The sequence below is a fragment of the Periophthalmus magnuspinnatus genome, chromosome 13, assembly GCF_009829125.3.
Source record: "Periophthalmus magnuspinnatus isolate fPerMag1 chromosome 13, fPerMag1.2.pri, whole genome shotgun sequence".
NCBI lineage: Eukaryota > Metazoa > Chordata > Actinopteri > Gobiiformes > Gobiidae > Periophthalmus > Periophthalmus magnuspinnatus.
Window position 1 is genome coordinate 4283496 of NC_047138.1, and position 15871 is coordinate 4299366.

Genomic DNA, 15871 nt, shown 5'->3' on the forward strand with positions numbered 1-15871 from the left:
CTCGCTTCTCATCGCCCTCTAGTGGCCGCCTGACGCCTTAGCACCCAGCCAGCTTGCTCTTTGCTCATAGAAATAAGGCCACACACCGTTTTTGGGACTCAGAGATCCCACGTGACCCTTGGTTTGGCCTCCAGTGTGTCCCGTACAATCACTCTCCACTGCACAGCTTCAGAAATGAACTAAAATGTTGTTGACAATTAAGCCGATGCCAGATATGCAGCTCACTAAAGCTTCTACAATCACTTGTCCCCATCAGCTCGCTCGCATTATCAGTAATTGCAATTTGGAAAGAAAAAAATGCTTTTGCAATTAGAGCCGGGGCGCGGTCCGACACAGCCCTAAACAACGCGACGGTGTTTGGGCAGATACTGCACGAGGTCCCGCTGAGAGAGAGGGACCAAGCGGGGCTGAAAAAGTGTCAAAGGAAGGAAGGAAGGAAAGGAGACAAGGAGCTAGGAATAAAGCAAAGGAAGGAACTATAGGAAGGAACACATTTTCAGCTTGTGTTAAAATTAAATTATGTTACAATGGCATTAGATTGAATGTGAAATTGCATAAGGGGCTGAATTTGAACCAATAGGACAATGTGGAGAAAAAAAAAAAACGTAAACGTGTCTGTCAGTGATTTAGTTTGATTTATTTTGATTCAACTGAGTGATTTTATTTTATTTTACTCTGTGGTCAAGCTTTTTCTAAATTGCTTCTGAGGGAGCCCAGTGTTCAGCTCATTTGAGGAGGTTGTGTGCCATCTAGTGGATCAAGTGGGTCATTACATCACATCTTAATATGAGCCTGCACAGTTTGTAGAGATATATTTTGTATTTACATTTATTCAAAGTTAATTCATTTCTTTTGGAGTCAGTTTATATGTATTTATGAATTTTATGTAGTATTAATATATGTATCATTAAAATGTACTTTATTTATTATGTGTCAAGATTAAATTTGGGCTTGTAATTTATGCCACGCTGACGTCTCATCTCGTCTCCCTGGCCTCCTGCAGAGCCAGAGGAGGTTTTATTTATATGTGTCAGCCGTGTCCGCGGTTAAAGAGGACGAGAGAAACTGCTGTGAAACTGTGACCACAAAAACTCATTTGGAAGTCGACCACGGAGGGTATTATTTTTGTTCTTTAAAATAAAAGCATAAAGGTAGATACTGGATTTCCATGAGTGCTTATTCATAATATAAGTTACAAACCTCCTCAACGCAAAAGAGCACGATGTTCTGCACGTCCTCTGTTTGTATGTTAAATATAAAACAAATTAGTACATATTGTTTTATGTTGTACAATCTTCCATAGAACATTTTCGAGTTTTTTTGTTCACTGACAATGACAATACTGCTTTTCTGATTCTAAACGACCAAACAACTAAATGATGAACAAATAAGTAAATAAACGTAGCAATCGAAGTAAACAAACAAATACGATAGAAGGAATTAATGAAGGAAGACGTAGAAGTAGAAGAAACATTACACTGAAACGCGTCTGCTCATCGTTTCATTAGCAGGTGGATGAACAGAAAAGTCCAGCCGGCAGCACATGCTCTTTCTGCGTTTGTGACATTTAAAAGTCAACAACAGTTGGCAACAGCAGTGGCCAGAACAATACTTCATACCCGGGCACTAATTATACTAAACTGGTATTTCACTGCCAGAACAGACACTTAAATATGTGGCCAGTAGTTCACCTTGTATTCTTCAGCGACGCACGTAGTTGTGTTTAGACAATAGCTCCTTTAGCCTCCTGTTGGTGCGGCGCTCTCCATCCTGTGTGCGAGCTGCCAGGCCGAGATAAGGTGTCTTGGCTCAGAGCTGGAGTTTTGTCCTTCAGCCCTGAGAGAAAGAATCCAGGAAACTGCGTCCACCCTGTCAATAGAGCACGACTGAAATAACACAAAAAACCAACCGTGTGCTGTGTCAGGTGTGTCAAATCAAAGCGATAGTTAAAAATATACTTCCAATACAGTATACGGCCAGAGGGATGATGATAAAAATGAGATACCTGCGACAACACATGGCTTTAAGAGGGAAAACGGATGATAGCGACGCAAAATACTGACATAATGTAAACGAATGGTGTGAAAAAAGCATAACACAATCCTTATCTTAACTAAATAAACATTGTAGCACAGTATTGTTTACGACTTCAGGTCTGGTGCAGCAGCTAATTATATTCCAATGTTAATTCTTATTCTGTACCTCTAACCTAATGTGTTTATGTTGTAATAATACACTGTTCACGTGTTGAGCTGCAGATTTGTGCGTCCGGGTGTTGTGAGCTGTCGTTGTGAGTTCCTGTGTGTGAGTTATAGTCACATTAACTTTATGCACCTCGTTTAAACTGTGCAGTCGGGATGTGCACGCCGCTATAGCCGACCACAACTGACAACCAAACTGATTCATTATACTCGTGTTGAGTCTGTTTTTGTGCGATATTACTGTGTGATAGTGTGTACTTGTGTCGTACACCACAAACTCTATGGAAAGGACTGGGATAATTGGACAGTCTTACAATATTAACTTAAATGTGCTTTTTAAAAGACGTTTAAACCAAATGACAGTGTTGTTATTTCATTAATATAAGTGGACACTGTTGTCATCCTGATAATCCACAGGCTCCTCTATGTTTTTAAAGATCAGTTCTTGGTAAATGGTTGTATTTATTTATTTATTTATGAAGTCAGTCAATTTTTTTTTTTTTATTGTTTGTATAATAACAAAATCAGGACAGCAAAAATAAAGACCCCCCATAATGACAGCAACAACAACAACAACAACAACAACAACGATAACGTCAACGACAACAATGTCAACAACAACGACAACAACAACGTCAATGACAACAACAATGTCAACAACAACGTCAACATCAACAACAACGACAACAACAATGACAATAATAACAACGATAATAATAATAATGACAACAATAATGATAATAATAACAATAACAATAATAATAACAATGACGATTATGATGATAAATTAAATAAATAAAAAATACAATGCTTTTTCAGGTTCAAAGCGCTCAGATTCACACACACATTCACACACCAGTTACACAGACACATGCATCAGGAGATAGGGTGGGTTACGTTTCTTGCCCAAGAAACAACACAACAACTGGATTTGCATCACCAACCTGTGGGTCAGAGGATCCGACCACTGAAACAATGATGTTTATATCGAGAGCAGGATTCAAACCGCCAACACCACCAACTGAGCCACTGTCGTATCCTTTTTGATCATTTACAACAGACAAACCACCTCTACAACACTGCAAACCCGCGTCAGTGCAGACATTGTTTTGAGCACACACTGCTTCACTCCACAGTGTGTCAGAAGATGTGTACTATATACTATATGTTATGTAAATGAAGTTATATAGAAGTACAATAGCAGGTGTTAACGTGTCCAAAAGCCTGAATTATACAGCGTCTCTTAAAGGCAAAGGCCAATGATGATTAGTGTGGAGGCGAAATATGACAGGCGACGTTTTGGCAGTAAGTATATTTAGTGTCTGCAGTGTAAACAATGTGACTGCTGCTTTTGTCAGGCCGAGGTAGAGGCGAGAAATCCCAATCCCCAAACCCAATCTGAATTTAGCACACTTATCAAACCTACTTCAGATCTGCGGCCAGGGTCTAAGCGTTATGATCTGTGAGCGCTCAGTTTTTTACATATCCATTTCTCTGCTCCAAAAACAGATATAAGCAAAGCAAATACAAACTCCAGGCCTGTATCCGAAGAGGAAATGATCATATTTAAAGTTATGAAAGTACTTCCTGAAGAGAGAAGACTGCATTACATTTTTGGCATGTGTTTTGATCTTAGAAAAACAGAAGCAGACGAGCTTCATGCTTGTCAAAAACCTGCAGCTTTGCGCACTTATATATGAATCACCTGTCTATAGGCCTGTTATAATTCATCTCTGCTGTGAGCGCAGTAGGAAAACACTACAGTAGAACATATAGACAAAGACATACGGCAACAAACGACTATAACAGGAAGTATTAGCGCCGTGACATTTAAAACGCACATATTACACTATTTTCTGATCTATGTTTTAATGTTTTTCCTCATCACAAACAGACCTGGAGTTGTGTTTTGTTTTATTCACACATGTTTAACACACAAAACCTGCAAACCCCGATCTGTTCCACCTTGTGATGTCATCATGTGGTAATACAGGAAGTGCTCCACTGTGTTTTTTAACTCCATACACCTTCACTAGAATCATTTGGATATTTTTAGTCCTGAATTTGCCAATTTCTACTGAACTAAGGGTGAATGTTGAGCTTTGGAGGTGTAGACAGAATAATAATGCAATTTACTTTGACCTGGAGTCGTGTTTCTTTTATACGTGTTTGTTTTTGAGGTAAGAACATTCTAACATGACTTAAAGCTCACAATAGTCCGTTTTGTGTAATGTTGGACCTTAAAATGATGTTTTAACTTGTAATTGTTCTAATCACTCTTTTGTTACGCTCTCATTTTTAAGTGATGCAGCTATTAATTTCTCTTTTTGTACTGTTAAATATTCAGTTTGTTTGTGTTCTATTAAGCAATATCTTAGATGACATGAAGTGAATGTATAATTTATAACTATTTACTTTGTAACTGTTCTAAATCACATATTTACACAAATCAGTGTTCCCTTTCACATGCAATGCCTTATGGGACACCAAGTCTCTGCTCGAGCCAACATATTTTTCTTTGAACCAGGAAATAGCCTGTTCCCTACTGCGTTGACAGATTTTGGGAGTAAGCATGTTTGCTCAGTGGCTTCTGTAATCCGCAAGATAATCACTTAATTACTTTCACAGCAAATCTTTCCATTCAAATGGATTGTGGCTGGCACAAATACAGAGAAAACCGTTGCTGAATCAAAGCTGTATGACCTTAAAGACACATACATGGGCGAGGTAGCAACTGGAAGTTTTGAATCGAAAGATTTTTTAAGATACCGCATCCAATATTTGTTGAAACATGCGCACTGACATTATGACTTATAGATTGAAGCTGTGCTCCCTCACATACACACACAGCTTTGAAGATAGGATTTGCACAGCCTTGTGCACTGGAACATTCTTCATATAACATATTTATGTGATTTTGTAGACTAGATGGTGAACTAGGGAGCAGCAAACTGCAAAATACAGCTTATAAAACAGCCTTTGCTTAAACCTCAGTAACTATCAAGGACTATCAGTTTTTGTGTTAACTCAGAGTGACGCATAAACAAAGAAGAGGACGACCTTTGTAGGTGCATGACTGACCGTGAGTTAAAAAAAAAAACTAAATCAAAAGTATTGTTTGGAGTCTTCCCATTTTTGTGTTGCTGTGGTTCACTGATCTGTTCAATACAGCCAAAAGGCCAGACGTATCTTAAAACGCTTCCAGCACTGACCCTCTACCTCTGCACCAAAACAGTTTGGAGCTTGGCTTTTTCCTGAGCTTTCCTGAAGACATAATTTAAGTCTCAAATAACTTTTTGCAAACTTTTCAAACTTTGTTAACATATAAAATGTAATATTTATTGCGTGGGAAGGTGAAAACTTAACAATAACCAGTGCTGCTGCAGTGTCTGGAACAGATTAAAGCCTACTCAATGCATAATTTGAAGTGGAATAACAGAGCATGAACAAAGACACATTGTTCGTGTTCGTGTGTGTTTGAGCCGCTGTCATATGGGATTAGAACAGGTGATGCACGGCCTGGGCATCTGTATTTTCTCCTGTTGATTCTCAGGACTTTAAGGACTTTAAGGACAGGAGCAAACACTTGATAAATCTGTCCTACATGAATCTCTCTCCATGATGAAAAGCAGGTAATTATAAGTAATTTAGTGCAGTTGTAGATGTTCTTACTTTGACTATTTTGCGTTCTACATAATATCCTCTTCTCCCTCCAATCTCCTGTGTCCGTGTAATGCCTTCTAGCCATTCATTTTCTCAGCAGGTCTAGCCCACTTACCTGCATGTCACACCACTTCAGAAAACTCACATTTGACTTCCAGCCTCAGCCTCCCCATTTCTCCCGCGCCAATAATCCATTATTTTTGACTGACACATTTCACATCACCACTGTGGGGTACAAATCAAAGATGGAGCTGGCCTCTTTACCCGCAGATTCATTGGCTTTCATGACATTTTCTTTTGCGTTTCCCTTTCTCTGCCTTTTTTTGGCTCCTTCAAGAGCGCGTTTGCATCCCAGCAGTTGAGATTTCCTGTCCCCGGGCTGTAATAGTTAGACTGTGAGAGCGACGGGCTGCTGCTGCTGCTACCCCTCCCATCACCTGTGTCCTTCATTCCCCTTTCACTATATCCAACATTTCTCCGATTCCCCACTGCCCCTCATGGCAAAATCTTCTATTGTATTATGGCCTCAAAGCTTGGGCAAAATGGTGGGGGTGCTCTATTCAATGTGATTGCTCGCCAACTGTCAGGACCCGCATTAGGTAAGATCAGGGCTGTAGCGAAGTGGGGGGCAACCTACTTGGAAAGAAAACCGGATTGTTTCTGTATCATCTGTGTTTTTACTAAGCGTCCCCTGCAATGATTTGTGCAACGATATGTAATTATGCCTGATCACTTCGCACAAACATTTAATTAAACTGGCAGCAGCGGCTCTGCAAGCTGAGTTTACATCATAAATATGGATTTTGGGACTTTATTGGCTTTTTGATGTATATGTGTGTGTTTTTTTGGATGAAATACAACATAGGGCAGTCAGTATTTTGTTAATCTCACCAGTATAGATCTAAAAATAACACGATCATAATCATTTTTTTATAAATTGAACAGTACAGAGCAGGTGAAAGCTGAATTTTCTGAACGCTCGAGCTACGAATGCGACAGGATTGCGTGAAATGTGTGCGTGAATCAACTAAAGATGCACTACGTAACTTTTCTGGTGGATGATACGGGTTTAGTGGCGTCGTCTGCTTGTTTCTGTAGAACTAGATGCGTTTAAATCCATCCAGAAAAAAAATTTAAAATACATAGTGCGCCTAAAATACAACTCTGAATATGCTCACGCTAATGCCAATGCCAATGCTAATGCTAATATGCGTTTCATGTCATTTTCATGTTGCAATAAATAGAAGTATCACTGTTTTTGCACTTTACACCGTCCCATTTTCTGAAGAGTGAAGATTTAGCCTATCTATGTCAAAACGAGGCTACCTGATCTCCTCGCTGCGCCCATACTGAAGTGATTAGGCTCCAGGAAGCTAAAGCTGACACTGCTGACACTCGCCCCCTCCTCCCCGCACCACATCCTGCCCGCGCATCCACCCACTCCACACGACACCACCTCTCTGAGCCGACACCCGACCGCCAGCCCCAAACCCACAGGTTGATTTACATCTTCTGATACGGTAACGCAGGGACAGCTGAGAGGATGGAAGAGACAGGATATCCAGGGAAAGAAAATCTGAAGAAAGCTGAGATCAGAAAATGCACTTCGCTATATTTCGTTCTCTGTCTGTGTGGGGGCAGGAAGTAGAACAATGTCCCCCTGCCATTTCAAATCAGGGCATCTAAGGGGCTTTGTGTAGTCGTCTTATATTGGGCCACTGGTTCTACAAAAAGCTCAGAACGTCCAGGCCGAGGATGACTTTCAAATGAACGAGACAAGCAATCCTGTCGTGTTTTGGATCGCAAACAAAGGTAAAGTACAAATGTAATTAGCTTTCATTATATTTAGCTGCGTCCTCTTTCCAAAAACACTTCCTCCCGTGAATGAATGATCAGATGTTTATGGCCAAGTCCAGTAGCTTCCAACCGCTGTCTAAATCAGTAAAGTTATTTCTATCGGATGCACTAATTAACTCACAGATCACACGTTTGTCAAAATCAAGTTGCTTTATTAGCGAGAAGCACGTTGCAAAGGGAATACAAGTCTGCAATGATGAGAAATAAATATATTATTACAAAAATGAGGCTGCGAACCATTGGGAGGAATTTGAGCTGAATATTTAATGGCACAGAGCAAAAATGTAAATGCCTCAAATGTGAAACCCAGGTCGTTTTGCTCTCCTTTTAGCTGTCATCTTCTGCCTTTGCTCTTCCTGTCTTCTCCGCACTTCCACCAATCAAAAATGTGACTATTTTTTAAAGTAGTGATTGCTCTCAGTTTGACTCCTGTCTCCGGTGAAAGTGTTTCATTTCGCTAATGCAGAAGTGAAACCAACTCCCATTTAAAAAAGGCAGCCGGGCTCAATCCTCCAGGGGCCGTGGGAATAATCAAAACACTGCCAGCGCGGAATACAAACTTGAGTTAAGAACAAAGCCAATGGAAATCAATGGTGCGATATGCAGATTTTCTTGACAGCTCAACATGCAAATCATCTTTTGTGCGTGTGCCCCGTGTTGCCTTGCCTGGGTTAAAATAACAACAGAACCGGAGAATATAAAATGTGGTGTGTTAAGGAAAGGCCAAAGCATTACACCTACTTAGTTTTGTCTGAAGGTGATCCAAAGCAATCAATAAAGAATGTATTGCACTGCTAGCACGGCTGAAGCGCTCGAGGCGGTGGTCATGTCTGCACACTCGCACACAAACCAGCCCGAGGAATCCATTTAAAGCTAAAGAGCGGATTATTTAAGCGATGTGGCATTATGCGCAGTTGTATTTGTCAGTTTGACGGCACTTAAGCAGCTTCAGAAAGGTCTCGATTTTGTGGGCGTCTTTCTTGAAGCAGTTGAACAAAGTGTAGTCCTTTATGATCGATTCCAACATGTCGAGCTGCATGTCGTATTGGAATATAGCTTGCTCGGTGTAAGACGTGGACACCATCCCTTCGTTCAGTACCTGTAGAGGCCCAAACGGATACAGATAAGTGTTGTTACATAAGCCTGTTTGTACGTAAGAAAATACAAATGTGAACCTTGGTGATGAGAACCAAAACTCCTTGCTCGAGACTTAAAAGTTTTCCTGACAGCCATTTTGTTTTGTTGAGGAGTAATTCTGGGGCATCATCATATCGATCCAAAGTTGTCTGAAGGTAAACGAGAGGCTCTATCCACGATTGTACCAGCAACAGTACGGACTGGAGCAGCCACTGATCCTGCAAAGAGGAGAGAGAAAGAGAGAAAAACTGTTTCACGCCGTTACTTGCAGAAATGTAAGATAGATTTTCAGATTAAAAAATGTCTTATTCAAGGTCCCACAGGCCAAGCATAGTCCTCAGCAAGCACAAAGGACAATGTACAGTTAGCTATTAAGCTACGGGAAGGGTAATATTTCAACTAAAAGGGCACGGGATAAAGAATTGGTCCCCGAGGATTGTACTCGGAGTTTGAGAGTCCACATATTAACTCAACTCAGAGTAAAGAACAGTTTTAGCATTTAGCATTTCTTTTATTCTTGAATACACTCCGCAAAAACTGACTGACATTTCATAACAGCGAGAAATAGGAGCAAACGCTTGAACCGTGAATCAATAGTGTGCTTACAGAGATCTGCTGGATTTCACTTTTGGAGCTGGGAATAGGTAAAGCTTTGGTGATGCACGCGTAGCCCGCCTGGTTTCTCTGAAGACGCAGCGGAAAGGGAACAAACATCTCCTCCTGCAGCCCACACACAGAAAACAAATGCACAAAAATGATTAGCATAACATTTATTTGGGGGGATTTAAAATGTCTTACAAAACAATCTACAGTGTGGTGTGTTTGAGATTAAGAACAATTCAGCAGGACCTTGCATAAACAGAAGGCAGAGGGGGCAGAAACAGTATGCTTTCACTCAAGTCATTTACATAAGCAATGTTTTTAAAAGGTTTGGCAAGAACTCATTCGGACTGATGAACATTTTGAAGGAAGTGGAATTTCACTGCAAATAAAGTGTGTTTTTGGTCCTTTTTGTTTCACTATTTACTCACTATCCACGTTTTTGTAGCCGCATCAATGACCTCTCTAAGCACAACCGGTCATATATCCAATCAGGGACACAGGATGAACCATTTTGCCAGCAGAAATATTGTAATACGCAGCTGGATATTGGCAAAACTCTTCATCATTACCAACTTGAAGCTATTTCACGCTTTCAGTACAGTGTCCTCACCTGGCATTTGTTCACCTGTGCGCTCTGGTCGTCTTCCGTCTAATGGTGCTATATGAGAATACAGTGGTCGTTCTAAAAAAATAACCCACAAAAGATGAAATCCGCCAAGTATCAGCTTTATTTTTTACAATGATTCTATGTTTTTGGCTGTAAAACCCCTCACCACACACTTTATACACTTTTCTCACACAGGCATTAACATTTTCTCACGTTTCTCTCTTGTTTAAACACTTGGTGCAGAACGTTTCCTCGACATTGCGGGTTCTTTCGGGGAGAAAACTTGCAAACACACAGCGCTTCAGAGTCACTGCGATCCAACTTTTATGTACAGTCCATTAGCCAATCAGGACAGGACACAATGCAGGTTCATACGCTGTAAAAAAGCATGTAAAATTGCGCTAAAAAATCTGCGAAAAAGCGAGACTGCGAAAGGTGAACCGCGTTAAAGTGAGGGACAACTGTACAACATTGGCAGGTTTTATTACAGATGGTAGCTTTAATGTCTACGTATCTAAACTGTAGCTTTTTTTCAAGACTAGAAATGTAAACATGTAGATTTTGCTGAAGCAGAAGTACACGTTCTACCACGTTTGGCCCGTATAACACTAAAGAGATCCCCATCTTGCTCAGTTATAGGTTTAGATAAGCAGCTTTTGCACCAAATCTACAAAAGACAAATATCTCCTACAACATGGACACGATTTGTTCTCCCGAGTGTTCAAATCCCAGGACCACACGCGGCGCCTACTCCGTAACAAGCCCAACATCCTTCCATTTCAAAGACCGTTTTGGATGTGAGAACCTGAGAGAAAACACCCGAGTTCAACAGGCTGCACGTCTCGCTGCTGTATATCATTATCGTGTCGGTAATGCTCCACTGAAGGCCTGTGTCTTCAATAAAACATCTACAACTGGGAAGAAGAGAGATACGTGGGGAACTTTGAAGACTGGGAAAGAGGAGATGATCCTGTCAGAATCAAACACAAATAACATGGAGAGTGTAACTGAAAGTACTACATGCTTTTGGTCCAGGCTTGTTTAAACGAGCTGACAAAACACCTTCTCAAACTATGATAAATAATGCAGCGATTTTCAGAGAGTTGTTCTGATAAAATAGAGAAAGTCAGATATTATACTGGGTCTAAATGTTTAGGGAAGCATGTTATTTCGTTGTCTCAAAAAAGTTCTTATCGCAGTCCTTTCTGGTAGAGTAGTAAAAAATAATAGAAAGAGACGACGTGGAGAGAGGAATCGAGGGTAATGGGGTCCTGGGTCTGTAGGGCAAACGCGAGATGTTACAAAATAGGCATCATCATCATCAACCGCCAGAGGAAAAAATGCGTTAAGAGGGTAAAACGTGCTGACATGGAAGCACAACGAGTTAGTATTGTCTGTTTGGTGAAAAAAGTAATGACTGATCAACCCAAAAATGGAGCTGGCCTATTACAATCAAAAAATAAAAATGTCACCTTAACTGACACTTTAAACTATTAGTATTTCTTGAAGATTTATTAAGGCTGTAAATCAGGGGTGTTCAAACTATGGCCCGGGGTCCAAACGCGGCCCTCAAACCAGTTTTTTTTGGCCCTCAGACCTCCAGCTGAACCGACTCAATTGATCATAAGCAGCACTTTTAACAGCAAATTCAACTATTTCTGCGACTATAACCTCAAACATCACATTGCATTAAGATACAGAGCTAAAATGAATGTGTTTCAAGCCTTATTAATCCACAGCGGCTCTCTCAAAGCTGTGTATAAAGCGTCTGTAGCCCTCCGCTTTGAATATGTTTCGAGATGTGGCCCTCGGTTAAAAAAAAGTTTGGGCACCTTTGCTATAAATAGTGCAGTCGCTTTTACAGTGGGGCAAAAAAAAGTGTTTACTCAGCCAACAATTCTGCAAGTTGTCACACTTAGAAAGATGAGAGAGGCCTGTAAATTTCATCATAGGTTCACTTCAGCTATGAAACAGAATCCAGGAAATCACATTGTAGGATTTTTAATGAATTAATTGGTAAAATAAGTATTTGGTTGCCTACAAACGAGCACGATTTCTAGCTCTCACAGACCTGTAACTTCTTCTTTGAGACGCTCCTCTGTCCTCCGCTCGTTCCCTGTATTAATGGCACCTGTTTGAACTCGTCATCAGTATAAAAGACACCTGTCCACAACCTCAAACAGTCCGACTCTGAACTCCACGATGGCCAAGACCAAAGAGCTGCCAAAGGACAACACGAACAAAACTGTAGAGACTGAATCTGCAACAGGTAAGCAGCTTGGAGTGAAGAAATCAACCAAATTCAACCTAATTTTCCACCATAATTTGCTAATAAATTCTTTACAAATCAGACAATGTGATTTTCTGGATGTTTTTTTTCTCATTTTGTGCCTCATAGTTGAAGAATTACAGGGCTGTCTCATCTTTTTAACCTGGAGAACTTGCACAATTGGTGGCTGATTAAATACATTTTTGCTCGACTTGAAGTGTTATCGAGTAATTTCTTTTAAATCATCGTACACAGGTCTTTAACTCTATTGTAGCTTATTTAGCGGATTAAAGTTTGAAGTTACTTGGCCTTCACGTTGTAAGAATGCCATTTTAAACCCCCGTCCACGTAACTCTCGGGTGTGCTGTATAATTTATTCACAATAGCTCAAGGCTGTATTGTCAGTCTATGGAGACGGCAGATTCAGTGCACCTCCCGATTCCCCCGGTGGGAAAAAGCTCCATTTGTGGCATTATTGTGCTACTCACAAACAAGGTGCAGGACTCTTCAGAGACGCGGTAGATGAGCTCAGCGTGTTGGATGACTCGATCCAAAAGTTTCTCCTGAGAGATGGACGGACAATCCTGACAATCCAGTGGGATGCATTTGGTAAACAGAAAAGGCCAGAGCAAAACAGCCCAGGCCCCCCGCTGTACGACTGCAAGCACAAATATACATACACAAAAAGTACAGCATTATAATGACGCATGCATTGTTTTGAATAGTTTTCTGACTTTTAATATGCAATACCAAATATGCAACGGCCTGTTATGGACTGTGTAGTATAGAAACTTATCTCTTGCATCAGACTTGTAGTTACTTGTTCATTATTTCAACTTAAAACAACAGCGAAGTAAAAACGTGCCACTTTTTCCTGTGTCAAGTGTCACTCAGTATCATAAAGTGCTCTTGTAGGGCTGAAGACTGCTTAACAATGGCCAATTTAAAAGATTTTTTGTCATAATGTTATTTTAGATCCATGTAAGCGTGCATGTGGCAAGTATACCATTTCTCAGTGTAGTTGTAATAGTATTAAGTATTATCAGGAGCATCACCTGTCCTCCGGTGCATCTTGACAGCTTCTTCGAGAACTCTGGTCGTTTGGTGGCATCACTGCGACGTCTTATTTTTAAAGACCACACGGGTCATGAATGGGGAAAAGGTCATGTTGGACGTGCGCAGGTTTGTGTAAGACGAGCCTGCTTCTTTGTGGCTCATTCATAATCACAAGATGGCAGCTTGTTGAAAATTAGAAACAAATCTTGACATTTCTCAAAATTAAATGTATCAAGTGTCTAAAAGCTGTGTGCAATTGATTTTACAAAGCGTCGTGAGCAGAAGGAAGATGACTGCAGATTTCAGATGTATATTAAAACACACGAGGGAGCTGCCAAACACAGACAGAACTATAATGGTATAAAAAGAGGATGTGAGGCACAAAATCATTGAGATATATCAAAACCCCTTAAACCTTTCTTTTATTTCTGCATTTGTATTCAATTGAACTCATAAAAGCAGTGTTGTGTGAGAGCGGCTCTTCCCAGAAGCCATGCTTTTTCATTTGTAATGACTGTATTTAGCTGTCACAGAAGGAAGAACAGGCTTCACAGTAATCCTGCTTGTAAGTGTGCCAGCCTAGGTAGGCGTTCAGCACTTCAGAAATCCCCCTTTTCTCCCTTTTGTCTTGAATAATTACAGCAATGACTAAATGTAAGAGCTTACTGGAAGTGGTCACTCATGTTACACAACTCAACACTCTACACAAGATGCCACAATGGTGAATATGAAACAATGTCCCTGCCTCAACTCATGTTTAAATCTCCACATTTATCTAAACTTAAGTATATTTAACAATCATTGAACTATACCTGATGCGACAGGAGGTAGCAGCCGTCTGTTTGCACTTTATTTGGATTTGGCTTCATTGTATGTTAAGACAAACCTGTGCTAATTCTAATCTTAGACAGTTTGTTCAGTTCTGCCATCTGTCCATTAATTATTATCTTCAACATGACAGCGTCCTGCCTCTCGTCTGCGTTCTGCCTGCGTGCTGCTGTATAACGGGCACTTGCATTGTCGATATTGTGGCGGACATCTTCTCCACTTTGGGCTTTTGGCGGTAAAGTTGTGCAAAGCCTGTGTTGTGTGAACTTGATCATTTTACCCATAACGTTTGGATTGACAGACCATCCAATTAAACTTGAAAATTGATGTAAGTGCCCAGATGTTTTGGTAATCCCCATAAAAATCCAAGATCGTTTTAACATCTCAGTAAAAACGACATATGTTTTAAACGTCTTCAGAGTTAACGAACAATGTGATTTATCTGATACGACTTTTTTAGAGTTTGAACAGACACAAAACCGAACGAATTTCTACCAACCGCATTCGAATGTGGGCGTGCGTGTGAACTTCTGTGTCTGAAAACATTTTAACAACAGCTACGCACGCCGGATGGTTCCTGGATATGCTCTTATCCCCCTTTTTTAACAGCGGTTATTTTTGCAAGCTCTCGCACTCCGAGTACATCTTGTCTTGTTTTACTCACAAGTCAGAGCTGGGAAGACAAAAAACATTAGTTGTGAGACGGAGCAGTATTATTTAGTTAGTATTTTTGTTCTTTTGGTGGATTGGATGAAGTAAAAATAAAGAAAAAGAAGATGTATCGCTTGATGAGCTTTGCAGGTCGTCGAGCGTTTTACAGAGAACAATTTGTTTTCTTTACAGCGAATTATTTACAAAAACAGTCAGTGTCAAAAAAGTAAGTTATCCAATGGCAGAACATTAGAAAAACTCTTTGATTGATGCACATAATGACTCAAAAACGTAACTTACTTTTCGCTATTCGCAGCCCACATACAGTACAAGCCAAACTGTTTATTTCCTTTTTAGTAGTTGAATAATTTGTTGTGTTCATATTACTACATGTTTCTTGTGTATTCTGCTCTGATACTTTTGAAACTCATTTGATTTTGAAAGCAATTCCCCCAGTATGTGATAAGGTGTAAATTGCCTTACTTGCAAAGACAAAGATAAATCAAAATACACGAAGAAGAAGAAGAAGAAGAAGGGAGTCGGTGTTAGAAGTCTTATTGGCACTACAATAGTCTTCCGTGCTAAGAACAGGTCCCAGAGTAATTTCATGTCTGGCACCTACTGTATGGAGCTTGTTTTCTTAATTTTAAACAGGTCCACGTGGGAAAACAAAGGGAACTGCTCAACCTGATGAGAAAACAACATGCCAAGCCTCATAGCTACAGTAACAACAAAGACAATATTTTTTCCTCATTTATAAAATACACACTGTGCAACTCAGAAGACTGTGTGAACTAAAAAGAAACGCCAAATTGCCAAATAGTTATTCAAATACCAAACTGTGAATATGCTTATTACTAAAATCTTGTCACAATACTAAAATTTCAAGCTTAATTTTGAAGGTACTACATGGTTTTGTTCAAAAAATCTTCTCAAACCTTTGTAAAACGATATTAGTTTTTGTTAGTATGTGCGTTTCTGATCTGCTAACGTCACATT

The 15871-nt window shown here is 40.1% G+C and overlaps 1 protein-coding gene across 1 annotated transcript; it reads right to left on the minus strand.

Moving 5' to 3' along the window:
- Positions 1 to 7857: 7857 nt before the first annotated feature.
- smtla (somatolactin alpha) lies at positions 7858 to 13434 on the minus strand. The gene is made up of 5 exons (XM_033977664.2): positions 13393 to 13434; positions 12826 to 12995; positions 9465 to 9578; positions 8897 to 9076; positions 7858 to 8820 (listed from the first exon to the last, which is right to left on the minus strand). Exons 1-5 carry the CDS (start codon positions 13406 to 13408, stop codon positions 8626 to 8628), a joined length of 675 nt encoding a protein of 224 aa, XP_033833555.1. The 5' UTR covers positions 13409 to 13434; the 3' UTR covers positions 7858 to 8625.
- Positions 13435 to 15871: the final 2437 nt, after the last annotated feature.

What these genes read in the sequence shown, in the direction of transcription:
- smtla (XM_033977664.2), bottom strand. An exon ending in AAGAGTCCTGCACCTTGTTT is followed by an intron (nt 9,579 to 12,825) that starts GTGAGTAGCACA and finishes TGTGGGCTGCAG; the next exon opens with GAGGAGATGTTTGTTCCCTT. An exon ending in GTGAAATCCAGCAGATCTCT is followed by an intron (nt 9,077 to 9,464) that starts GTAAGCACACTA and finishes TCCTCTTTGCAG; the next exon opens with GATCAGTGGCTGCTCCAGTC.